The 27,645-nt window shown below is 44.5% G+C and overlaps 1 protein-coding gene across 1 annotated transcript in view; it reads right to left on the bottom strand.

Annotated features, from left to right (window-relative positions):
* Positions 1–27,645, bottom strand: part of LOC122734080 (sodium/hydrogen exchanger 2-like) — a 93,339-nt gene that overhangs the window by 17,410 nt on the left and 48,284 nt on the right. Inside the window, 5 exon segments of the mRNA XM_043974767.1 lie at positions 8,696–8,830; positions 12,044–12,155; positions 15,363–15,527; positions 17,897–17,967; positions 22,799–22,888. Of these exon segments, the coding sequence (XP_043830702.1) occupies positions 8,696–8,830; positions 12,044–12,155; positions 15,363–15,527; positions 17,897–17,967; positions 22,799–22,888 (573 nt within the window).

Raw genomic sequence — 27,645 nt, 5'->3', positions numbered from 1 at the left:
GGTTTTTCCCCCACAAGCATTTTTTCTTAAAAAGATTGCTAGTTTTCCTGAAAATTAACTCTCCTAAGCTAATTAAAATGGTGATAATTCCTCATTTTTCTCTTTGTGAACATGTCACTAAGGCATTTCCACTTTAATATGACTTCGAAGTCTGGGTGTTCATATATGCCAAAGTTTAAGGGCACGACCTCCCCAAATCCCTCCTAAGAGCCTAGAAATCAAGGCTTGCCTGATCTTGACCCTTGGTGAATTTTTACCAGAAGTACAATCCATGAAATCACATTCTGAGCCTCGAAAAATACCTTCCCTCAAAAATACACACACACTCTCCCATTTGGGGGCAGGGGTGGCTGAAACAGTGAGCCTGTGGGCAGGAACCCTTGTTTTATCTGCTCCCATCATTGGTCTGGAAGGGCTGCTCTTCAGGAATTGTCATTTGTCACTTGTGAACTGAATTCTAATGCTTCCACCTGGTGGTAAAAAACAGAACAGAGCTCATCATGGTCTGTGATGTCTCAAATCCAACCTAATGGGAGCAACAGAGAGTGAGCCCTTCACCCACTCTTAGGGGAAGCTGAAAGTGACAAAAGAAAGTTCCATGGTATATCCCTCCACCCCCAGCAGAATATAATCTCTTTGAGGCCAAGGACTAGCTTCTCTTTTTGTCATCTCATCCCCAGTGCCCAGCACACTATCTCACACACAGTAGGCACTCCATAGATCCTGTCTGGATTGGCTTTCTACTGGAATTTTCTTCATAGGGCCCCTCTGACAAACATTTTGAGCCTGGCTCAGACTGTACCCTGTATACTCAGTCATTCTGACAGAGGTCTCAGACTAAAGTAGATCGTTTTTCTATTTGAATGAGGGCATCAATCCTGACCTTTCTCAAGGCAGAATTCATTTCTCTATTCTTAACCAAAAACTTTTAGTTGATTTTAATTTTGGTTTCTCTAATGAGGAGAGGAGAGAGCCAGGCTGGCTACAGGCACTAGAGCAGACACAACTGGAAAACCCCCTAGAAAAATGTCTCTTTGTTATTGCTGGTCCATAGCAACCTTGATCAAATTTAATTAGCTCAGTAGCAAAAGAAAGGTATACATTTTGTGATGCTATCAGTGACCTATTATCCACAACAGCAGACATGTGGTCAGTCTGTGGGCAGGAGGTCACGGATCATAGATCTCAAGCTAGAAGGGATCTTGAGGGTCACACCATTAGTAAGAGGCAAAGAGATGAGATTTGAACTTGGCTCCTCCACACCTCCTTCACTCCCACGCATTTTATAACAGATTACAATTGTCATGTCTACAGTGGGAAGACTCAGAGACCTTGAGTTCAAATCATAGCTCCACTACTTACTACTAGTGTGGCCTTGGGCAAGTCACTTAACCCCTTTGGGTTCCATTTTCCTAAGGCCTATAGAGGTGGAAGGGTTATCCAAGGAACCAAATCAGTTTGAGGAAGCAAAGCTTTGCTTAGAATTCTGTTTTTCCCTAGGGAGGGTATAGACATGGCCACTGACATCCTTTGTTGAACGGATTAAGGGATATCTACTGGGAATATCCTTAGGATATCATCTAAAATGGAGTCTCAGGGACTAGACATAATTAGGCTGGCTTAGGTTCTTGTGGATGGGTAAGGGTTGGTTAGTCAACCCTTGGCACTGGTTTTAGGGTCAGTTGCAGAGTGAGCCCTTTTCACTTTTGGGGATAAATCCCAAGAGGGCTGAGTACAGAGCACAAACCAGAGCACCAACTGCTGGGCCAAGCCTGGGCACCTGCATGACCTTACCCAGCTGCTAATGGCTGCCATGGGATATCAGCACCAAGGTCTCCCTCACCAGCTAGAAAGGAAAAGAGAGTTCTTGGCTCAGCTGTGGAGAAGCATGCCTGAAAGATGGCAGCAGGAGACTGGGGTGCCATTTGGCTGGGATGGGAGTACTCAAACCCCAGACTTTGTCTTTTTTTTTTTGCTGGTGAGGCAATTGGGGTTAAGTGACTTGCCCAGGGTCACACAGCTAGTACGTGGCAAGTGTCTGAGGCAGGATTTGAACTCAGGTCCTCCTGAGTCCAGGGCCGGTGCTTTATCCACTAAACCCCAGACTTTGTGAAGAAAGCTTTCCCCAGGGATCCAAGATGGCTCTCAGTTCTCCTGTTCTGGTATGCACTTAACTTTCCTTCTAAATGTCTCCAAAAGTGCAAAGCAGCCAACTCTGCAAGTGACATCCTTTTCTGTTAGTCTAGCGCAAAGAGGCGGGCCCATTCCACAATGGTCAAAGCTAAGATCATCATTCCTAGTCTTGGAGACTCCATCACTCCTCCCCTAGGGCAATGAGAAACAAAAAACCAAAGACCTGTATTCTCATTCCATGACTATTTTAGGAGACCTTACACGATGTGTTCTAGATCCAAAACAAGGTACTTACTCCTTTCATCAAAACAGACTGATGCTCCAGATCCCATCTCCCAACTTCGCCTTTCTATGGAGCCTCTGAATGACTCCCATTCCAAAGAAAGAGGCTCCTGGGCACAAGCCAAAATAATCCTACTGAAGGTGAGTGTCACCAGAAAGCCTGGAGGAAATGGGCCTGGACCAATCCAGCACTGGTGTGAGGCATTTCCACCTCCACTGGGCAGCTGTCACCCCATCCTCCTCCACTGGCAGCACATGTGTGCACGCACATGCACGCACACAAACATATACCATGAACACACAATAAACATACCAAGCAATACGTTTTCTATAGATCCACACATGTATACATACTACACATACATACAAGAGTACACACATATACCACAGACACATGCACCCACTGCACACATATACATATCCATCACACATACATAGCACATACTGCACACAGTGATGTATGCACACAGTGCACAATATACACAACACAGGCATCAGCAGTATTCTTAGCTTTAATGTCTAACCCCACTACACTGTGAACTACAGGGGAGAGGGCCATGTCTTACCTTGCCAGCTCTCCCCAAGCACTGTGTTCTTCACAAGGGAAGTGTATAATAAATGCTCAGTGAACAAGTGTAATAGGCCAGGCCTGACTCAGACCAATCCCCTGGGAGCTTAGGTTTGAAACTGGAATTAAATGAGACACTTGTAATCTCCCTAACAATCTCTCTAACAAAAGGAAATGTACTGAGCCACAGTAGGGGAAGAATATTGCTCTCACCAAAATGAGGAAATGAAAGAATGAATGAACCAATGAACGAATAAACAAATGAACAAACGAGCAAACAAATGAACAAATGAATGAACGAACTAATGAACCACCCAATATTTTGGTGTATTAAGAAGCATCTGAGTACAGTAGAAAGAGTACTGGCTGTCTTGGGAGTCCGTCCAGAGGTCTCAGTTCAAACCCTTTCTCAGACACTCTGGGCCCTGAGGTGAGTTTCTTAACCTCTCAAAATCTCAGTTTCTCATCTGTAAAATGGAGATAATGATAGCCCCTACTTTCCAGTGATGTTGTAAGGATTAAATGAGATATTCATTATAAAGCACTTAGAAAAGCGCCTGGTACATAAGAAGTACTATAGAAATATTTTAGCTATTATATTCCTAGTATTATCCCTCGGAAGGGAAGGCCATCATTCTAACCATGGTTTGATTTCCTTCTTGTTTCTGACTCTGTTGGGTTCAAATATGAAGCTACTTATTACATGAGAATATTTGAGCTTCATAAACTATTTGAGCTATGAAGGGAGCTACCGTAGAAAGAGCCCTAGGTTTGCAATCAGAGGGGCAGGGTTCAAATTCTGCCTCTGCCCCCACCTCTGTCTCTGCCTCTCTGCCAAAGGTGACTTTGGAGTTGACTTCTCTGGGCCTAGTTTCCTCCTCTGTAAAATGAGGCTTAAATAAATGTTAAAGGATCAAGTTCATCTTCCAGCAAATATAAAAGTGCTGGGGGAAGAGAGGGAGGAGAGAAGAGAAACCATGGGCTTTGAGGTCCCTTCCAGCTTAATCGTTGATCCTACAAGCTGAAAAGTCATTAAGGGAGATAAGAAAATGGCCCATCATTTTTGCAAGTCACTTTCCCATTGGTGAGAGCTTCTAAGTATATTGACCACTTCTCACTGTCCTTTGGAATTCAAGGTCAGTAGCGGCTCTGGGCCAGAACTGGACAAACAATATTAATCAACATACGCACCACAGTTCCAGTAAGAACATTATTGGCATCATATCCCCCAAAAGTGTTCTACGACGTGTTCATGATAAGCTTTCTCCTAGGTTACTTGATTCCAATCATTCTCATCCAACTGAACTGCATTGTTGGCTAGAATAAGTAATTCCTGCTTATTTGCATTTTCTCCTCATGGCAGGTTCTTAAATATTATTAATTTGTAGCAAGTGTGGGCCAAGAGGAGGTGGGTATGCCCCTCCCTCCCTCATGTGCCAGGGCCTCCCCAGGGTGCACACACAAAAGGAGAACGGTTTCCATAAAAGAGGGAACACTGGGGCCAGAGAAGACACAGACAGAGAAAGACACCACGCAGACCTAAAAGCAGTGAGCAGAGCAGTTCAGGGGAGCCAGCATGAGACGCACCACAACACGCGTGCCAGGAGAGATCCCCCTGCTCCGTGTGCACAGCCCCAGGGGAGATGGAGCCGGTGGAGACATAGAACCACGCGCAGACTCTGAGGAAGCGGGGGGGCAGAAGAGATGGAGATGCCAAGGCACTCTTGGACCTGGAGAGAGGCCTGAGCTCAAGGCCCCTGCATCCATGTGGCCCCTGAGGGAAAGAGCTGACAGGAGCTGGCAGTGGACAGAGAGGCCAGGGTTGAAGGCCCCTGCATCCATGTGGTCCCTGGAAAGAGGCAGCCATCGCCATATGAGGATGCTGAACCAGCAGCAGAGTGACCAGATGCTGCAAGGTGAAGGGAAATCACTGCAGCCGGGAATGGCAGAACCGAGTGGCACTGAGGCAGTGAGCAACGCCAGGGAGCCGCACATCCCAGCCTTGCCCTTTACTGGTCATGGGGCCAGTGTAGCTCCGGGAGATGAAGGTGAACGGCCATCTCCCTAGCAACCATGAGCTGAACAGGGCAGTGCCCGAAGAGCTAGAGCTCCCAAGCTCAGTAGGATAGTAATGAAAAAGTAGGGTAGTACCTAAAACAGGATTCTATCTTGTGGAAAGGTGGGAGAAAGTTTTCCTGGTTGTCTGTGGGTTAAGGTATAAATCCTCTCTATCCTTTATTGCATAAATGAAACCTTTTCTGTCTTTAATGCTTTGTTAGCCTAGATGCTTGCAGGGAAACTAAGGGGCCCTTGTTGGAGGGGGAGGAAAGGATGCAAAATAAGTCGAATACTGAGGTTCCTAGGGTTACCCTGGATGTGGGCATGAGCCAAGGGGTTTTTAAAATAAGGCAGATATTGAATTTCCCAAAGTTTTCCCTGGGTAAGAAAACAGATTTTGAAAGAGATAATCCCAAAATTGTGCCCAGGTCCTTGTGAAAGAGGGAAAGGGGGAGGTAGAGGGAGGGGAAAGGAAAGGGGAGGGAGAGAGGAGGAGGAGAGAAGGAAGGGGGGAGGGGAGAAGGGAGGGGAGAAGGGAGGGGAGGGATGCTCTAACTGAAGAGTTATAAACACAGTTACAATCTACATGAAAGGATAATTTTCATGATGATAATTCTTAAAATCTTACCTATTAAAGTGAATGTTGCAAATATTGTATTTATATGCTAATACTTGCAAATATATATTCTGTTAAGAGTTCTGTTTATTAAGCACTCCAGTCCTGTAGCAAGGACTCTGTTCTTGAAGGCTAGACCAATGGAACTCACTATCTGCCAGGCCTGCCAAAGACCTGGGAACAGGACTGTCTCCCTGGTTTCCAACAACCAGGCAAGCTCCCCACGAGCTTGACCACAAGAACTCTAATGGACATCCACACAAGTCATCAAAGAGCTGAGACCTACATTATCAGAGGACAGTGTCTACACCATCGAAATGCCAGAGCCCGGGAGTGGAGAAGTGTGAAAGAAGTTCACTATGTGTTAGTCATTGTAAAGAGAATATCTGTTGGCCTTTAAGTGGTCTTTGTATTTTACCTTACTGCTCACATATGCCATGCTTTTCCTGCTGATGTAATTTTTCCCACTTGGAATGCCCCATCTTCCCCTCTTCCTACCAATATAAACTTAGGTAACCTTTTTTTTTTGTAAGACCAAGCTCAAGATCTGTGCCTATGCATCCTCACCAGAGGCTTCCCTAACTAACTCCACCTAATTCTAGTCTTTTTCTCCTCTGTTGATCTCTATTTTAGTTTGGGATATTTCGGAATGGATTTCTTTGGGAAGGATATCAAGCATGTGTCTGACAAAAAAGAGGGAAAATAGTGGCTGGGCTGTGCTAATATAATAAAAATGGATGCTGCTATGAAAAAAGCATTTGCCTATTTATTGTCACACCAGTCAAACTGCCAAGGGGTCATTTTTGATAAAATTAGACAAAAAAATAACAAGATTCATTTAGAGAAAGCAAAGGTCAAAAATTTAAAAGGAAATCAGGAATAGTGCGACATGCCTGTAATTCCTTTTACTGGGGAGGCCAAGGCTGGGGGACTTTAGGGGAGTTGAAGAATTCTGAGCTGCAGTAGACTAAATCAACTGGGTGAGCCTCCAGGAGTGGGGGTTACCAGGTTCCCTAGGGAGGGACACACTAGGTCAGGTTGGAAATGGAACAAGTAAAAGCTTCCATGCCAATTAGCAGTGGGATTGGGCCCAGGAAGTGGTCTCTGCACTCCTGTATGGGAGAGACAGGGAGACTAAGTCTCTAACAACAACAATAATAATGAAAACATAGGAAAAAATACAAGTAAAGGGAGGCTAGCATTACGATAAGCTAAGCAATACCATTAAGCAGTATTCATCCAATCTATTTGGTACTGATTAAAAAAACAGAAGAGTTGATTATCAGAAGAGACTTTAGCTGTGTGACCTTGGGCATAGCTGTGTGACCTTGGGCAAGTCACTTAACCCCAATTGTCTCACTAAAAAAAAAAAAAAACCAAAAAAAAAAAAAAAGAAGAGACTTAGTAAGTAAGACTAAGAAGCAATCGAATTTAGTAGCCAGTGTTCCATTACCCCCCAAAATTCTCTATTCCATAAAAATAGCCTGGGAAATTGGAAAGCAGTTTGGCAGAGATTAGGTTTAGGCCACAAAAATATCCCAATAATAAGGGCCATATTATGAAAAATTAGAGGAGAAACACACTGGAGAAGATTGAAAAGAGTGGCAGCTATGACTAGAGAAAGAATTATTAACTATACAAGAAACAGAGGTGACAAAAGAAGATGAAATAGGCCACTTCAATTACAAAGAATTTTAAAGTTTTCATACAAAGAAAACCAACATAATTAGCATTAGAAGAAAAACAGTTAATTAGGAAAAATCTCTGTGGCAAAGATCTCTGATAAAGTTCTGATATCTAAGATATACAGGGAATTGATAGCAACATATAAGAATAAAAGTCATTGCGTAAAGATAAGTGGTCAAGGATTCTAACAGGCAGCTTTCCAGAGGACAGAAATGTAAATTGTCAGCAATCATATGAAATCACTTATACTTAAAAAACTTGAAGATTAAAATAATTCTGAAATTTTACCTCACACTTAGCAGATTGGCAAAGATGCTAAAGGACAAAAAAATGATAAATATTGGAAGAATTGTGGCAAGAGAGACACGCTAACATTAGTACTGTTGGTGGGATTACCTGATCCAATAATTCTAGAAGACCACTAAGAAGTTTAGTAAAGCCACTAAACTGCACATGCCCTTTGACCTAACAAACCTGCCTATACCCCAAGGAGGCTAAAATCAGAGGAAAAGATCCCATGCACACAAAAAGCATTTCTAGCAGCACTTTTTGTGGCAGCAAAGACCTGGGAGAAAAGCGGGTACCTGTTGATCAGTGAATGGCTGGGTAAACTCTGAGTGCAATAGGATATTATGGGACCATAAAAATGATGAACATGTTTGGAAAATAAAAGTCTAAAGTTGAAAGGAAAAAAAAGATGAACATGAACATCTGAATGAACTGGTACAGAAAAAAGAAATTGAGTCAAAAACAACTTGACATAATGACTTCAGGGATGTAAAGGAAAATAGCTAAACACTTAAATAATCAATGTTGCCCCTTCAAACAGTTTGCATATTTCTTGTTATTCCAATCAAACTCCCGAGGGGCTATCCAGAACTACCAAGAAGTGACACCAGAGGACTTGTTTATGAAGCCTGCCTTTCTCCTCTCAGGAGAAGTCCACATGAGGCCAGTGGGTCATGTTGTTTTGTCTGGCTGCACTTATTGGTTATAAGACAGGGTTGGGGGGAGGGGCCAAGATGAAGGAAGGGAGTCACTGGGAAGTGATCCCTGTAAGAAAAAGAAAGGGGCATCCTCAGAGAGGGAGGTGGGCCCTACATGTGTCACAAGTTAGGGCCAACAGATGGCCAGCCTGAGTGCTGCCCTGGTATCCAAGAAATATTCAGTGACCCAGAAAATGGGCTCCCTCTCCCTTCAGAGGATTTCAGGAAAGGCCATGGAGAAAAGACCCACATGGGCATCAGTGTTCTAGGTGAGGGAGTAGCCACATCTTGTGGTCACAGCTGTGATTGCCAGGGAAGACCCATGTGAGTGAATCAAGCCCTCAGTGTCTTCCCAAAGACTCCTACCTCCGTGACAGCTTGCTCCCAATCACTTTTGGAAAGGCTATGGCGCAGGCTCTTGTGTCTGCGGATGAGAATTTCTTTGGCCTCTTCGACTGCCCCTGTTTCTCCTGGAAGGGTATGCCTGTTATATGCAGGAGCCTGGAAACACAGCCCGACACAAAGAATACATAAGGAAGGGTCCTGATGAAATAAGTGTCAAGAAAGTAACTCAAGGTACTGGGCACACACAATTCAAATTGGCTTAAATTCGGAATCCCTTCACAGGGAAGTTAAGCAAAAAAAGAGAGTTAGCCTATTTCACCCACACATAAGATACCCCTCATCCTTAAACTTAGAAAACATCTTAAATCATATTTATTCTTAATTTTCTCACAAAAATAACTTCTCATAAGAATAGCAAAGCTAGAGGAAAAAAGACTCTGCCTCTAAAAGAACTCAATTTCCTTGTCTCCGGTCACCCCTCTCAATGGCTTCCCAGATATATGGCTCCTGGCCTAAATGGCCAGACTCACTCCCCATCCAAGATGAACCTTGGCCTGATCTCTTGAGGTTGTCAGGACAGCATTACGGGCAAGGGCATGGCAAGCCAGGGTCTCTCTGCTCTGCTCTGCTCTGCTCTGCTCTGCTCTGCTCTGCTCTGCTCAAGGCTCCACTCTGGAAGCTGAGGAAGCACAAGGGTGGGGTGATAAATGTTTAACATCTGGCTTGGGGGGGAGAGTTGGAGAAATGTATGCATGAGACACTTCTAAATTTAATCTATATTAACAGTTTCTCACTTTCTTAAGTATAGACAATCAACAAAATAATCCATCAAGCCTTGATTGATAGCATTTGCTGATTTCGCACTGAAAATTGAATGATTAATGTTTGCAAGTCTGTTTGAACTGACTCCAGTACTGCCCCGAACAGCTAGGTGTATGGTCAGTAGCACAGAGAGAATATGAGGGCTGGAAGAAATCTACAAGGTTCACATACAGGGCCCTAGCCTCAGCCTTTGGCTGATAGAAGTCTTCTCTTCTTACTTCTTATGGGCCTGACCCATAGCAAGCACTTAAAAATGCTTTCTCTATGATCTCTCTTCTTTAAGAATCTCAAAGGGGGTGGGGACACTAGGTGGCACAGTGGATAGAGCACCGGCCCTGAAGTCAGGAAGATCTGAGTTCAAATCCGGCCTCAGACACTTGACACATACTAGCTATGTGACCCTGGGCAAGTCACTTAACCCCAATTGCCTCACCAAAAAAAAAAGTCTAAGAACGAAGACTGTAGTAGCCCCTAACAAGGTCACCAATTCCCAAGTTACATTTCAGAAATTCTTCTTTATATTCCAGCAAACAGCATCATGTCCGAGCTGGTTGAGGCTAGTTGGAGCTGCTAGAGCCATACAAGGTGACTGCTTGACCTCCTCTTTGTAAATCTTTTACATACCTGAAAACAATAATTTATTTACTCCTAGGCTTCTCCGAACTAAACAATTCCTTTGGTGGATCCCGGTATTCTTTTTTGTTTGTTTTTTGTTTTGATTTTTTTGGCAGTGGGGGTTAAGTGACTTGCCCAAGGTCACACAGCTAGTAAGTATCAAGTGTCTGAGACCGGATTTGAACTCAGGTACTCCTGAATCTAGGCCCGGTGCTTTATCCACTGTGCCACCTAACTGCGCCCCCCCCCCCGGTATTCTTTTTGAGGTCTTTACTCATCTCCATCCATCTGTCCATCTACCTGTCTGCCTGTCTGTCTGTTCATCTGTCCATCTGTCCCTCTGTCCATCCATCCATATACCCATCTGTCCATCTGTCCATCTGCCTGCCTGTCTATCCATCTACCTGTCCATCTGCCCATCTGCCTGTCCATCTGTCCATCTGCCTATCTGTCCATCTGCCTGTCTGTCCATCTGTCCATCTGCCTGCCTGTCTGTCCATATGCCCATCTGCCTGTCTGTATGTCCATCTGTCCATCTGCCCATCTGTCCATCTACCTGTCTGCCTGTCTGTCTGTTCATCTGCCCCTCTGTCCATCCATCCATCTACCCATCTGTCCATCTGTCCATCTGCCTGCCTGTCTATCCATCTATCTGTCCATCTGCCTGTCCATCTGTCCATCTGCTCATCTGTCCATCTGTCTGTCTGTACATCTGTCCATCTGTCCATCTGCCTGCCTGTCTGTCCATATGCCCATCTGCCTGTCTGTATGTCCATCTGTCCATCTGCCCACCTGTCCATCTACCTGTCTGCCTGTTCATCTGTCCATCTGCCCCTCTGTCCATCCATCCATCTACCCATCTGTCCATCTGTCCATCTGCCTGCCTGTCTATCCATCTATCTGTCCATCTTCCCATCTGCCTGTCCATCTGCCCATCTGCCTGTCCATCTGTCCATCTGCTCGTCTGTCCATCTGCCCATCTGTCCATCTGCCTGTCCATCCATCCACTGGCCATCTGTCTGGCTGGCTGTCTGTCCATCCATCTGTCCATCTGCCTGCCCATCTGTCCAACTGCCCATCTGCCTACCCGTCTTTCCATCTGCCCATCTGCTTGTCTGTCCATCTGCCTGTCTGCCTGCCCGTCTGTCCCCTGCATGTCTGCATGTCTCTCTCCCCTCTGTTCTTCACCCAAATCCTCCACTTCTTTTTATGATATTTGAGAGCCATGATTAGGTATAATACTTTCCTATGGGTCTCATGACTGTAGAGTACAGTGACATAATCATTTCACAACCCTTCCATGTAATAATTACACAAAGTAATAACTAATGATAATAACTCCCATTTCTATAGAACTTAAAGCTTTATAAAGCCCCTCCCCTGACAATATCATTATCCCCATTTTACAGATGAGAAGAGTGATGTTCAGAGAAACTTGGAACTCTGTCCTCCTATCTTCAAGTCCAGTGTCCTTTCTATCACAATACACTGTACCTCAACATACCCTAACATAGGGAGTAATATCCTACAGGTGAGTAATCTGAGGGATAACAGTGTAGAAAGATTCCAAATTAGGAGAGGAACTAAAATCATGCATAAATTGGCAGAATTCTAATTCTAATTATGTCTTTTATTGGTAGTCTTATTATCAGATTTTCACCCTATCTCTATATCTACTGAATTCTCTTCTCTGATTCACTCCAACATCCAATATCTTTTCAAAAAGAAGATTATTAATATCTCACAAAACCCCAACATCTTAGAACTGGGAGGGCAGCCATCAGGCTAGTTTGGCATCTGACTACCAGAATGTGATAACCACTGGGGCTACTCACCCTCAAAAAATCCATGTGAAATGTGCCAGAACAGAGACAGGTTCATTCCATCTGCAGAACTACAAAAGCACTACTTGGGGTAGAAAAAAATCCTTACCCCTCTCCTGATTTTATACAGGTTGGTAGCCAATATCTGCTGTATATTGTCCACGAGGTCTTGATCCAGAGGAGCTGGGGCAGTGGCTGCTGTGGCTGGTTCACGAATGTGGCTGCAAGGAAAACAACTGGGTTGTTTACAGGCATCAAATGCAAAAAGGCGACAAAGCACCATGCTCAGACAAGCTGAAGGTATGAGAAAAACCCACAATCAAACTGTTGAAACATGGGAAGACAAAAAAGTAAACAAAACAAGGGGGGGCACTTCACTCTAAAATAAGAGTCTTCTTGAATAATTATTGGTGGGCCTCAAAAAGAGGTAGCTAAGCCTAAATGTGAATAAATATGAATGGTTCAAGGGACAAGTCTAGTGCTGGGTGTTAAGAGCTTCGGTATTCCTTCCACTAAACAGAAGAGGTGTTGGAGACTCCCAACAATGGGTTCTGAAAGGCCAACTGTATTAAAGAATCACAAACTTTGTCAGTGTGACTCTTCTTCATAATAATGTAGGGACACTGAGAAATCCAGTTTAACTACAGTACTGTTGTTTGTCTTTTGTTCTTGAGGAGGACCGTGACATCAGGGTGGTGTCATGACTTGTACTGAATTGGATTGAAGTGAGGGAGGGCTGTGCAAGGTCACCAACCTCACTCTCTCCTCCAGAGGCATCTGGGTCCAGTGGCAAGATATACATAAGGAGGACTGGAGATGGCCCCCACTATAGCTCTGAGTCAAGGCATGAAAGCTGTGCAGGAGGCATTCACAGGCATTTCAAATGGCTTGTGGGAGTTTTCCTAGCTGTGTTACTGGCTTCCATCTGACAGTAAATGTTTACGGACTTCTTGTCTTTCCTGTTTCTTTTCCAGTTCAAATTCTTGGAGCTGGAGGACTTGACGAAGAGACAATGACTGATGGGTTCAGAATATATCTGGGCCTAATCCTAGTGCCAGGTTTATGCAGCTAATGCAAAATGGAGGCTTAAGCTGTCCTCTGGCTATTTCAGGCAATGGAGACAGTTGGTCTATGAATTTCAGATAAAACCATTTCCTACTTTGGTCCTGAATTATCCAGATTCACTATCTATATCTGCCCACATCCCCAGATTATTATTCAGTTCTCCATTTTTCATGGGTTATACACAATCAAAAATCCAATCCAATCAAAAAAGGTCAGTGCCCTAGGTTTGCCCCTACCTCAAATAATCAGCCCAAGGAATCACACCCCTTCACTGTGCACCCACCTCTGACTCATTTGAACTGGTCCACCCCACCCTGAATCCATGAAAAATAGAAATGAGCTGGCCATCTGGACAAGCCAGCCTCCTTTATGAAGACAAAGGAAGGAAACCTGAGCCATCCAGAACAGCTGAATCCTGCAGAGGTCTGGCCTAACTTAAAAGCTCTCCAGAAGAAAAGATTCTGCCATATCACTTGACATCCTGTTTCAACACCAACTGAACTGACAAAGTCTCTTTATGACTAACTGGATGGCCTTCTTTTCATCAAAACCTACTTCCTTATGTGGGGAGGAGAGCTAAATGATGAACATTCTCCTCCCAGGTCCCCTGGAGTTCTGGACAGGTTACTCAAGCTGGAGTCAGGAAGAAACAAATTCCAAGCCCACCTCTGATACTTGCCAGCCATGTGACCTTGACCAAGTCATTTAGCTCTTCTGGCTTCTAACACTCCCCCAGGCTGGTCTTCCAAGTCATCAAGGGGTTGGGAACTGTCTTGGTAGAGAGGAATTCCCCACACCGATGAATTGAAAGATCCTTCCCATATACTTGAAGACAATTGGGTAATTCCCCCTTAGCCCGCTCTTTTCTCCTACAAGGTAGACAGTATCCTTGGCCCTAACTTTCCTTTGAAGGGCCTCATTCATCCTTTGTTGCAATTCATCATTGTTGCAATAGCTCTTCTCCAGAACGTTTCTGGGTTCTTTATCTCCAGATCCATTCCTCAGTAAAAGCCAGGGATCAGGATGACTTAGCCACCTGTTGGTGTCATCTCCCACCCCTACAGTCAAGCCAGTATCACCATCATTTTTTAAACAGAAGCATTCCATGAGGAAGTCTTCCCAATATTGGGGCCTGTTACTGGTACTTTGATCTCAAACCTCAGTGGATAGAACACTGGCCCTGGGGTCAGGAGGACCTGAGTTCAAATCTCACCTAAGACACCAGCTGTATGACCCCGGGCGAGTCACTTAACCCCAATCGCCTTAAATATCCAGGCCATCTCCAGTCGCCCTGATGTGTATCTTGCCACTAGACCCAGATGGCTCTGGAGAAAAGAGTGAAGTTGGTGACCTTGAACAGCCCTGCCTCTCTGAAATCCAATTCACTGCAAGTCATGACATCACCCTGATATCATGGTCCTCTCCGAGAACAAAAGACAAACAACAATAAGAGCAGTAGCAGCAGCCAGGATTCAAAATTTCATCAGTGTAGACACACTCACCCCACCTATGTAGACTGTGACCAACCTCATGACAAGCCTCTTTTCCCTTACCCAGAGTCTATATTCAAAGTCCTTGCAGTTTGGTAGGACATATGAGAGGTTATGTTCCTCTGGTATAGACTTTCAGAAATATGGATCATCTCTGAGCCCAGATGGGGCTTTGGTGGAGGACTCTGGTGGATCAGAATATGCTAACTGTAAGCCCCAAAATTCTTGAAACATTGACAAAAATCCCTTCAAAGTTTTATGTAGAAGAAAAAAAACCTCCTGGCCCCCAGAGAACTCCCACACTATCATTTGAATGCACATTGAATGTGAATTGTTCTGTAAAAGAATTCTTTTCTTTTTCTTTTTTCTATCTCCCTCAACCCCACCACCTTCCGGTTTCAAGTTCTCTCCCCCTTAACCGTCATCCAGAAAAAAACAGCAAGGAAAGCTTTGGTTCATCCATTATTTCTGGCCCCCTCCCCTGCAAAAAACAAACAAACAAACAAACAAACCAACCTATAAAGCTTGATTTAGGCCTCATTCAACAGAAGCAAAAGGTAACTTCATTTTTCTTTGAATTTTCAAAGAGTCAATTTGCACACTGAAAGATTTCTTCCTGAGAGATGGATTTTTAAAAGAATCTTCTGGGGGCTTCTCTCAGAAGTTAAAGACCTCGCAGTCAGCCTCCCTCCTTTTAGATGGGCTCGACCCTCCTTGCTCAGCAAGGCAGCTGTGAAGGTCCAAGGCGGAAGGAAAAAGAAACCAAGCTTTCTTTTAGTGACTGTAGCTGTTTATATTTTCCCAAGGGCCAAAAGATTGGGCCCTTTGGGTGGCACCTGCAAGAGAATGTCATGGATCCTGAAAAGTACTTACCACGGAGGTGTACTGGGTGGAGGATGGACCAGTTGGCCTGCTTCCACCAGTTCGATAGCGTGTTTTCTCTCTAGCTTTTCATACAGGAGCACGATGCTGGACTTGGGCTGGTCATAATCTCGCAGCAAAATCTTCTGCAGATATTGGCTATTGAAATATTCCAATCTGCTCAGGCAACAGAGAAAAATTTCAAGAATTCACTGACCACTCTCCTCAGAAAAACCCTGCCGGATTTTAGTTCAAGTCAAGGAAATTCCCAGATGTTTGTGAAGACCTACTATGTGTGAGGCACTGACAGCACAAAGACAAATGGAGGCACAGTCTCTGCCCTGGAAGACCTTCCAGACTAACATGGTGTTAACATGGAGAGAGGCGGAAGGTCTGGCTTCAAGGATCACCTCTGCCAGTTACTAACCATCTACATGGCTTTGGCCAAGTCACAGAACATCTCCTGGCCTGAGGTTGTCATCTCTAAAATGAAGACTGATCCTAATGAGGGGACACACTAGTGACACAAATGAGTAAGACACTGGGTAGAAGGTGGCCACTGAAAAGGATCATAGGATCAAGAGCTAAATGGGCCTCAAGGAACCCAGAGTCCAACTCTCTCATTTCTGATCTGAAGCAACACACAAGAAAGGGAAAGTGACAAAGCTCGGAAGGAGGAGAACTGGGATTTAAACTCAGATCCTTCCACTTCAAATTCAATGGCTCTCTCTATTATACACTGTGGCTGTTCTTGACCTCATTACACCTTCAAGCTTTGTACAAAACCTTGTCATCCCCAGGGCTATTGTAATGCCCTGCCAGGAGGATTTCATGCCTCCATCCTCTTCCCCCTCCAAAATGTCTCTCAGACTGGTGTGAGTATGTTTTTTATGCATAGATATAGCACTGTTACTCCTCTGCTCAAAAATCTTTGGTGACTCCCTATAACCTCTGGAGAAAAGGTCAACCCCCCCCTCGGAACGGCATTCAAGGCCCTGCACAATCTCACACCACCCTCCCTTTCCAGTTTTAGCTCATGGTACTCTCCTCCACACTCTCCATTCCTACTCAAAAGGCACCTCCACCATGAAGCCTCCTCTGATCCCCCAGTATGCACCTCTCTCATGCATGTATCATTGTATGTTACAGTTATCCATGTTGGTCCCTTATCATCCTGCTGGACTAGAGAAAACCATGTCTTTCAGAAATTGTGTATATTCCATAGCCCTGACAACAGTGATGTTTGTGTAATCAAAAACAAAGCAAAATAGAAAAGATTTGAAGGATAGGATTCTTATAGGCTAGGCCCAAATAATTAAACTGCCTTTAAGTTTTCTAATTTGGCTAGTCAGGCTTCATAAGAATGTACCTGAAAATTAAACTGAAGTTCTAATGTTTAAAAAAATAAATCTGAGTTTGATTTTGCACACTGAAGGGCAATGCTGTCCCATATTAAAAGAAGCTTGGTATTGTGGTGGGAATGGAAAATGGAAGAAAGAAGAAATCTTTATTATTTACCAGGCACTGCACTTTACAACATTATTTCATGGATCCTCACAATAACCCTGTAAGGTGCTATTATTACCCCCATTTTACAGTTGAGGAAACTGAGGCAAATAGTGGTTTGGTAACTTGTCTGGTGTCACACAGCTAGTAAGTACTAGGATTTTAAATCAGGTCTTCCTGATTCCAAGCCCAATATTCTCTGTGCTTTGCCCCCTAGCTGCCTCAAGAAGAGGAAGGGTTCAACAGATCCTGTGGAAGTGGGAATGCCTCTTCCTTAAGTAATTACATATGAAAGGTGAGGTGCCTTGTTATGCCAATAAACCTGAGATAATCCTCACCCCCAAGAACTGAATGTGGCCAATGTATCCTTTGCATTTCAGAACAGTCCATGAAGGGGGGAGGCAGGGAGAAGAATGACCTCAGAAATCCAGTGGATTTCCAGTGGTTCACTACCTCCAACCCCAAGAACAGAATCCTTTCTGCCCATTGCTTTAGTATGGGAATATGATGGAGAAAAGAAGTGGCCCGACTCTGTCACCTACACTGTGATCTACAGTGTTTTCTGAGAGTTCCCATCTTCTGGACAACTGAGGTATATGCCCTAAAGACTCCAAGGTCACCTGGACCTAGAAGCAGCACACGTGTATCATACCAGACTACCAGGGAGCCCAGAGTAGACCATAAATGAAGACACTGAAGTAGGTTGGAATCCAGTGATATGGAAAGGGCCACAAGAAAGCCCCCTTTAGCAGGCACAATGCCTCTCCTTAAGGCTGCCTGCAATATTCCCAGGGAAAAGGCCTTGCCTAGGAGTTTGTTAGGATTTGATGGTCCGATCTGGGAACTGTCAGACCTCCTAGGGTAAGGTATCAAAAAAGGAGAGTTCATCATCTTCATTTGAGATTGTCTATCACTTTCATGATACAGGAGAGGGATGAAGCTCAGTCCACCCCAATGGTAACAAACAGAGATAGTCACAGGGTTCATCGTTTTCCCCTTTTCTATACATGTACACAATTGTATTTCTGGCAGTTTCTTACTTATCTTTCCAGTAATACTGTCCCCAATGTCCAGATATGTCTTCAATGCCAGCCAGCAAGTGATCCAAGAACTGAAAAAGAAGAGTTTGTCTGTACTAAGGAGGGAGTTAACTAGCAGCCAAGGAAAAGAGATTGTGCGTTAGAGGTGTGAAAGAGCACAATTCTTCATATCATCACCACCACCACCACCACCACCATTGTCATCATTGGTACCACCACCACCATTATCATTATCATCATAATGGACACTTGTAGAATACTTGGAAGTTAGCAATGGACTTACGAGCCACTGTCCCTGTATTTGTAAATAAAGACAGCAATAATAGCCCTTCTGTGAACAATACAGATCCCCCTTTTTAAATATTAATGTACATCCTGATCAGCAACATGAAACCAAATCACTCATTCATCCAGTCATCACACACTGAGAACCTACTATGCCCAGCATTCTACCTAAGAGGACTATGAAGTAAAGGTTACAGTCCTTGCCTCTCAGGTGCTTAGAACTGACTTGGAGAAGCTCATATATACATATGACTAGAGAACAAAAGCAGTTGCCCAATTCTGTACTACAAACTTTAACAGCTTGTATTTTGCCCTCAGACCTCCTCAGTGCAGGGACTCCCTCCAGTAGTACAAATTGCAACCCACCCATATCCCCTGATCTTGTGCCAGTCTCATCCATGTCCCAACTCAAATTCACCACAGAGAATCTAGCCAACATAGGATGCAATATCACGTGATCACAGATTACAAATTGAAAGGGTCATTAGAGGTCATTTCATGTATATAGAGGAGGACTCCAAGGCCCAGAGAAGTTCAATGACTTTCCCAGGGTCACACAGCAGTCATACCAGAGGTAGGATTCAAACCCAGGGTTTTCTAGCAAAAAATCCAATGCCCATTCCAAGCACCACACTGCCTACCAAGTTGCATCACATATAATGGATGCCTTCTTTTGGTTCTCCTGCCGTCCCTGACTATCTATTCCCTCTCCTTCACCTGCGACATCAAATCCATTGCCAAGTAGTGATTCTGCATCCCCCACCCTCTACGCTATGTGTTCCCTCCTCTCAACTCACACAGTCATCAGCCCAATTCAAGTCCCTATCACATATCCCCTAGGCTATTGTACTAGCCTCCTAATGAATGAGCCTCCCTGACTCCAGCCTCTTCCCTCTCAGTACCATCCTTCACAGTTTCAAACAGAAGCCCAAGTCAACCTTAGGCCAGTCACATCACCCTCTGGGCTCAGTTTCCTTTTCTCTAAAAGGAAGGGCCTAAACCATCAAGGGTTCTTAACCTGGAGTCTGATAACTTGGGTAGTTTTTTAATATTTAGATAACTTTATTTCAATAGAACTGAATTCCTTTGTAATACTCTGCACTTCATTTTCTACATTGACAAGCATGATTCTGAGAAGGAGTGAGTCCCTAGGTTTTACTAGACACTGCCCAAGGGGCCTATGGCATCACAAAGGGAAAGAAGTTCTGACCTAGGCAATCACTAAGATCTCTTCCATCTCTGAATCGATGGGCCCATGTCCACCCCATGTCCCCACTGCCTCTAAGATCAAATACAGGGGCAGCTAGATGGTGCAGTGGATAGAGCACCGGCCCTGGATTCAGGAGTACCTGAGTTCAAATCTGGCCTCAGACACTTAACACTTACTAGCTGTGTGACCCTGGGCAAGTCACTTAACCCCAATTGCCTTACTAAAAAAAAAAAAAAGATCAAATACAAACTCCCCTGGCATTTAAAGCCCTTTCCAACCAGCCTCCTACTAATCCTTCCAACCTGGTTATACATGACTCCAGTCCCCATACAATCTAGGGTCCGGCCAAAGAGTACTGCAAGCTATTCCCTAATATGTCTCTGGAACTGTCCACCTTCATCCCTACCTTCCTGAGGCTAAATCTTCCTTCAAGGATCAGCTCAGATGCCGCCTAATCCTGGGCCCCAACAACCCAAAGCATTCTTTCTCCTCCTTCAAATTTTCCCAGAATACTTTGTCTAAAGCTCTCCTCGGCCCCTAACTCCATAATCCTAATTATCCTCGTTTCCATATAGGTTATATCTCAAGTGAATGTGAGCTACCTGAGAGCAGAGATTGTTTCATCCCTCATCTTTGTGACCTCACGAGAGAGTCCAGCAGATAGAGGGCTGGCCTGCGAGTCAGGCAGACTTGAGTTCAAGTGCCACTTCTTCTGACATCTGCTGGCTGGGGAACCTAGCTGATCTCTCAACACCCCTAGCAACTCTCTAAAGTGCTAAGTCGCAGAACGGGGCCAATCTGCACAAGGGGAGGCAGTGTCGTCTCTGGGAGGTGCCTATGCCTATGAAATCACAGGTTCGAACAAAACCCTTCATCTTTGACTAGACTCCTGCCTTGTACGAGCATACATACCTTTCAGAGCGTCCTTTTCATGTTCAAGATGAGACTTACACTCAAGAAATGCATGCATGTGCGTGTGTATGAATATGTGTGTGAGTTTGTGTGTGCGTGTATGTATGAGCATATGCACTGAGGGAGAGCAGAGCAAGAGAATGAATTTCCACATATGTGGGGAATGCTTCTTAGGATAATAGAATTGAAAATTCATCAGAAAATGCCAGAAGTTAAAGGAACCTCAGAGGCCATCTAGGAAATTGAGGCCAAGTGATTTGCCCAGAGTCGCTAGTGAGTGTCTGAGGTAATATTTGAACTCAGGTCTTCCTGAATCTCTCTAGCACTCCGACCACTGCTCTACCTAGCTTCCCAAAAAACAGCTGTGTCCAAGGCGGGACACAATCCATGACCTAGGATTAAGATATTCATGTTCTACCAACGGAGCTCACCAGGCATCTTGAAAGAAGTAAATTGAAAGCTTGGTCTTGAAATTCGTAGTAACCACAAAAAAACAATGGATTTGCAATAGACTTGGATTCCAATCCTGGCTCTGTTACTTACTACCTCTGTGACCTTAGGTGCTTTGCCTCAGCTCACTGAGCCTGTTTCATCATCTCTAAAATGAAGGGGCTGGACTCTTAGCTGGTCTCTCAACTCCTTTCTAACTCTACATCTATGGCTCTAATGTCTTCTACCCATAGGAAATGACATTTAAAAGGTGTATCGAATGAAAATTAGTGGGAAATGTAGGGCACCCACGATGAGATGGACTTAGTTAGAGCCCAAGGATCATAGGAAGGAGTCAGAAGACAAAACGGTGGATTGGCACAGGGGACAAGGGGGAGAAACCAACTGAAAGAAGGTCTTAAATACTAGTTGAAGAAGTTTAGATTTGATCCTATGGTAAACGTTTTCCTTTTTGGTTATAGGAAAATGCTTCTCTGCCATAATGGTTTGTTCTAAAGTAACCATGTTTAATTGTGTTTAGGAGGAGAGGGTAACCTGGTTCTGTGCTTCACTAGTTTAGGAAATGACCAGGATGGAAGATTTCTCCATAGATGCAGATTGGCAACTCATCTAAAACTGTGACTCTTGGAGATCTGGCTGGGCTACTAGGACGTTCACTGATTTGCTCGTGGTCATACAACTAGTGCCAGAGGCCAAAGCTAATCCAAGGCCACACTCTACCCATGATGCCATATGGCAACATAATGGCAGAAATGACAAGGGGCAATGTTAGAGTCTACTATGCCTAGGAATAAAGGTGACTTCAGCTATACCTAGTCATAAGATCAGGGCCACAGAACAATCAATCAGATCATAATTAATCAATCAACTTGTCAACCAGCATTCATTAAGTCCTCACTATGCGCCAAGTACTGTGCTCAGTGCTGGAGATATGAAGCCAAAAGTGAGAAAGTTGCTGCCCTTGAGGAGTTCTAAGCTGGGCAGCTTTCTGCCCAAAAGAACAAAACGGGGACAGCTAGGTGGCACAGTGGATAGAGCACTGGCCCTGGAGTCAGGAGTACCTGAGTTCAAATCCAGCCTCAGACACTTAACAATTACTAGCTGTGTGATCCTGGGCAAGTCACTTAACCCCAATTGCCTTACTTAAAAAAAAAAAAAGAACATAATGCATTGGTCTTTCTTCTATGTGGAAGATGTCCACGTTTGATCACTTCTAGTCATCATTAAGTAATCAGCTGCCTCAACATTGTGAGTTACACTAGCTATACTAGTAAACTTAAAACTCACATGTTCTGGGAAATACTGTTCTTGGTCTGAAAAGAGGTTTCTAGAGTATTTGAGTTGGAGTCATAAGGCAAGGTTCCCACTTTGCTGGGGTTTTTCTTTCCTCCTCTAAATCCCAGGGCTTTGTTTCAACAACCCAAGGAGGTCCTGAACGAGTTCTTTGTATTTGATCCTGAAAGACTTATTCCACATAGAAATCCACCTATCAAATCCAATTTCCTTGAGGATCTAAAGCTAAGTGCCAAATATTGCCTTGCCCAAATACTCTCTGATACTTCCCCAAGTTCAAGAGCAGCCATGAAGCATGTAACATGATGCTGGAGTCTTTTGTTGTTGTGGGGTAGCTCCCTCAGACCTCATATTTTGTAATCGTATTGCTTTAACCTTTCACTCTATAGACACTATTAATAGTACAGAATATCAGCTCTGCCAAAGCTTAAATACATTAAATAAAGTTTTCCAATTCCGCAGGGGCTAGACAGGTCAGCCTATAAGTGGATGATATTCCATCCCAAATAGGAAATGATATTGAATCTCAAATCACAAAGGAGTCAAGGCTTTGAAACTTAATTCCCAGATCAGCATGGCTGCAATAAACCCCAACACATGCAGCTTGGAAGGGGGTGGGGCTCCCCAAACTTGCAGAGGATACATGGACCCTTGACCACAGCCACCCCTTCAGGTGCCCAAGGCTCATGCATGCTTTTCATGGGAGGAAAAACCCAAGCATAAAGAAACCTTAAGTTGCACAAATCACTTACTCGGATATGAATCTGTTCACTCACAGTTGGAGACGTTTCTCTTCCTCGGGTCACATCTAATAAGTCGACAAGAGGACGGATGGTCATCCCCTGAAACATAACAACATTGCAGTAAAATGGGAGCTTGTCGAGGGCAGACACTGCTTTGTGTGCACATGGCCTCCCCTCCAGCAGGCCTGCTTACTCACAGACCCCAAGCTCCAGCCACGCTGGCCCACTGGTTTTTCCTGGTGGCCAACATTCTGCTTCCTGTTACCATGTCTTTGCACAGGCTGAAGCCCATGCCTGCCTTACACTCCCCTCACCTCTACCTCCTAGAATGCCTGCGTTCTTTCCAGGCTCAGCTCACTTACTACAAAGGCTTTCCTGATCCCTCTCAACTGTTAGCAACCTCTCCCCCAAATCACTTGGCCTTTGCTTCACTGTGTGGCATACCTCAGCACTTAGGACAGCACCTGACATATGGTAAACGCTTAATAAATTCTTGTATTAAACTGAACTGATTAGGCAATTAATGCCCACTTGTCAAGTTACTAACAATACCAAAGGCCAAACATCTTTCATATGAATTGCCATTTTGAATCCCTGCCTCTTTGTACATTGTGGAGCTGTGTGTGTGTGTGTGTGTGTGTGTGTGTGTGTGTGTGTGTGTGTGTGTTTTAGCTGGACCCTGAATGGAACCCTGGATAGAAGCAGAAAATCCACAAGGATGGCATTTGGGAGCGAGGCAGGCACAACTGAATACCATGGACAAGGGCTGGGGACATGATGGTATCATAAGCTATGGAAGTCAGTGAAACCCATGAAAAGTTGATAAATATCACCTGAAGTTTACAGGGTAAAAGAAAGGAATCAAGGCTTCAGAATATCAAGAGTCTTCTGCTGCTGTTCAGTCATTTTCAGTCCAGTCTGACTGTCTGTGACCCCATTTGGGGTTTTCTTGGCAAAGATACTGGAGTGGCTTGCCACTTCCTTCCCCAATTCATTTTACAGATGAGGAAACTGAGGCAAACAGGGTGCAGTGGCTTGCCCAGGGTCACACAGCCAGTAAGTGTCTGGGACCAGATATGAACTCAGGAAGATGAGTCTTCCTGACTCTAGGCCCAGTGCTCTATCTACTTGCAGTGCCACCTAGCTGTCCCCAAAGAATCTTCTGCCCCAATTCAAATTCTGCCAGGGATGTTAGTAAGCCCATCATTTTGTCATTAGCATCTTCTCTGCCATGGAAGGAAGCCCATAGATCAGACACCATTGTCTGGTGGTGGGAGTGTAGCCTCGTAGTTAAAGGGAACTCTCAGTATGGGGACTACTCCCATCTAAGCTGATTAGCAGCTCCTCTGTAACTAAGGTCTTAGAGAATTGCCTGGTACCCTGAAAGGCCTGGCAACTCCTCCAACCAGTTCGTGTTGGATGGGGGGTTCAACCCCAGGCCTCCCTAGTGACAAGGCCACTCTCTCTCCGCTCATGAGTCACTCCACACTGCCTCTCACTTGCAAACTTACTGCTGTGGTGGGAGCTGCTATAAAAAATGGACTTGATTTTACCACTCACATGGGTCCAAGCCAAATGGTTTGCACACAGGCATTTTAGCTTAGTTCCACGGGTGAGTCTGGATGGATACCAATCCCGGGTGTGGAAATCAAATGTTCTCAGAGCAGAGCATGGCATTATTACAAATGAAGACTTACAATTTGTGTCCAAGTGGTCAGTTTTCAAGGTGAGGGGCATTTTCCTTCAGTAACACAGAAAGGCTAGACCTCTCTCTGTCTGGTCTCTAAACTGATTTTCTTATTAACTGACTTCCTAAGGACACAAACTTGACTGTCCCTATGCAATGCTAATGAGATGGCAGCTGTCCAGGCAAGGGGCTAGGGAGCCTGTGGGTTATAGTGGGAAAAGAACTCAAGCTATAAGGAGTCAGAGAACCTGGGCTTCAGCCTCAGTTCGGCCTCTGACTTCTTGAGTGACCTTAGCCAAATCACTTTGGATAACTGGCCTCAGTTTCATCATCTGTAAAATATGGTGGCTGAGCTGGATGACCCCTGCGGTCAATGACTCTATGACTATCCTCTCATGATTAGCAACATCGACCAAATGATCATCACCACTGATTGAAATAATGTGACTCAGAGGGAGAGGGCAATGACTATGACATCTGGATCTGGGTTCAAATCTCACCTCTGCTATCTAAATCTTCACTATTCAAAGTTATAATTATGTAAATTATATTAACTGGTTCCAGCCCAATGGAAATATGTAGTGTGAATTCAAATAATGTGACCACTTCATTAGATTCCTGAGTCTCACTAATCTGGATTTAGCTGTACTTACTAGCTGTGTGACCTTAGGCCAGATCCTTCTCTCTGGGCCTCAGTTACTTCATCTGTAACATTAAAGATGACTTCTGGATTCCTTTGAACTTAAGATCGAGGATACTATGATAGATTAAAGGTTATCTCACAAGACACTGTCTTGTCGCATCTCAAGCTGCCTCCTAACAATGACAAAAAACCAGGGACCTCAGGAGAGGAAAATGTTAACATCCATTCAAACGTGGAAAGAAGTGCTTTAAAGAGCAGGGTCTCCATTGGAATGCTGGATCTTAGAGAGCAGGCCTGTGTCAGGGCCCTGTATGCAATGTGTAAACAGAGTCATGACCTTTGAGGAAGGGAGAAAGCAGGAACATGTGATGGTGCAGGAAGGCTTCTTGGAGGACATAGCCCCCTGAACAGATCTGGGGATTATTCCAAGAGACGGAGGCGAGAAGGGGGAGGGAGCGCTGCAGTAATGAAGGATAGTCTGCATATGTTGCCTCCCACGGTGCCGCATACACAGTAGCAACCTAATAGTAGGAAGAGTAGGTGACATAAATGTTTGTTGAACTGAAGTGAATGGAACTCAAAGACCCATAGTTTTGGCACTGGGATGAATATGCCAAACTACTGCCAATGGGCAGCCAAGCTCTTGCTCTTCCTCCTCTTCATCAACAGGTATTTACTAAGTGTCTCCTATGTTTCAGACACTTTGTTAATCACAAAGAATACAAAGAAAGGCAAAACCCAGTCCCTGCTCTCAAGGAACTCCAAATCTAATAGGAGAGAAAGCATGCAAACAACTATACACCTACAGGAAAAAAGAAAGAGAATTTCATAGGGAAGTGCTGGAGGAGATGGTGGGGAGAAGGAAATCCTGAAGGAAGCCAGGAGGTAGAGGCAAGGAAGGATGGTATTCTGGCCATGGCAGAGTCTGGAGATGGAGTGGTATGTGCAAGGACCAACAAGCAGGCCAGGATCACACTGGAAAGGTAGGAAGGGGCCAGACTGTGAATGCCTTCAATAGGCAAACAGATGATTTAATATTTGATCCTGGAGGTAACAGGGAGCCATTGTAGTTTCTGGAGTAGAGGAGCAACATGGTCAGATCTGTGCTTTGGTATATGAGGGGAGAACAGACTGCAATGGGGAAAGACTTGAAGCAGGCTCCTGCCATCGGAACTACACGCACCCGACTTTGTCCTCTTCACAGACCTAGGAAAGGACTCTAAGAAAACTCAGAAGAAAACAGGAGGTAAGTACTTCCCAGCTGCTCCTGGGCTTGGAAATCAAGGGTCCACCAAAGCATTCTGCTGGTCCAGAGAAACTCAATTTCACTTTGGGACTATATCCCCATTTGTAAATACTGAAGGATTAGTCAAAAGAATCAAGTCAAAATAGCCACACAGTACTATGCCAGTGATTCTGAATAACTTGCAGGGGAAGGGGGAAGAAACATTCTTTCAATTAAGAGAGCCGACTGAAATCATTTTGCCATTTGGAAAATTATTATGTGCTCTTTTTATGGTTGGAACAACTGATTGTTAACAACAGCTGTCAAGGGAGAACATGAACAGTGCAGATAGTTTAGGAGGGAGAAGGGGGCGGGAATGGGGGGAAGGGCAGAGTAGAATCTTCATCTAACAAATTAGTCTATCAAGAACACACCAAAAAGGTCACTTCTCAGATGCTCCAGACTCAGTAACAAAGAGCTCTTAATTCAGCCTCATTTGCATACTTGGTACCACTGCACTCTGTCCAGCAGAGGGCGTGAATGTTGTCAGCAGAGGTGACTGAAACCTTTGACTCAGGTCTGTCTCAGCTGGTGAGCACTGGGGCTTACTAAGGAGGCCAGAGTCATGGGTTCCATCCCAGGGGGCATGTGTTGCATGCATCAGTATTCCTCCCTTTTATAAATTGGGAAACTGAGAACAATCCCTGGGATAACCAGGGATTCTCGTAGGGGCACAAATATTACAGGCCCATCAGTTGAGTTGGCGGGGCCTTAAAATCATCCAGTTCATATTGTTTAAAGGCCTCACTTTACAGATGAAGAAAGTGGGGTACAGAGAGACTAAGCAACTTTCTTAAAGTCACAGAGGCATTAAGTGTCTGGGGCAGGATTTGAATCCAGGTCCTCTGGCTCTAAATCCAGGGGGCATGCTATTATACCACTGTTGGCTCCCCATTTTTGGATGGGGAAAACTGAATCATGATTCCTAAATCTGCTTCACCTACTATCACTATATATTAGGACATTTGTCAGAATTACAAGAGGGCAAACAGGAGGGTAATTATATCACCCCATGGGAAATATGGGGTCTATGATATCATCAGTAATATTATCAGACAAATGAAATCCCTTCCTCTAGGGTAGATCCCCAGAAGCCCAGGAATTAGTGAATAAGTCCTAGAAGATGGTCTGAGGTTCAGAGTGAAGAAACAGCTGAGGCTTAGGAGCCCAATGCCAAGCTTCCATGGGAATCCAGAGCATCAAACAATCTGAACATGGGCTCTCCTTCCTCCAAGCTCAGC

The sequence above is a fragment of the Dromiciops gliroides genome, chromosome X, assembly GCF_019393635.1.
Source record: "Dromiciops gliroides isolate mDroGli1 chromosome X, mDroGli1.pri, whole genome shotgun sequence".
Classification (NCBI taxonomy): Eukaryota; Metazoa; Chordata; class Mammalia; order Microbiotheria; family Microbiotheriidae; genus Dromiciops; species Dromiciops gliroides.
This window is presented reverse-complemented; position numbering and strand designations above follow the sequence as displayed.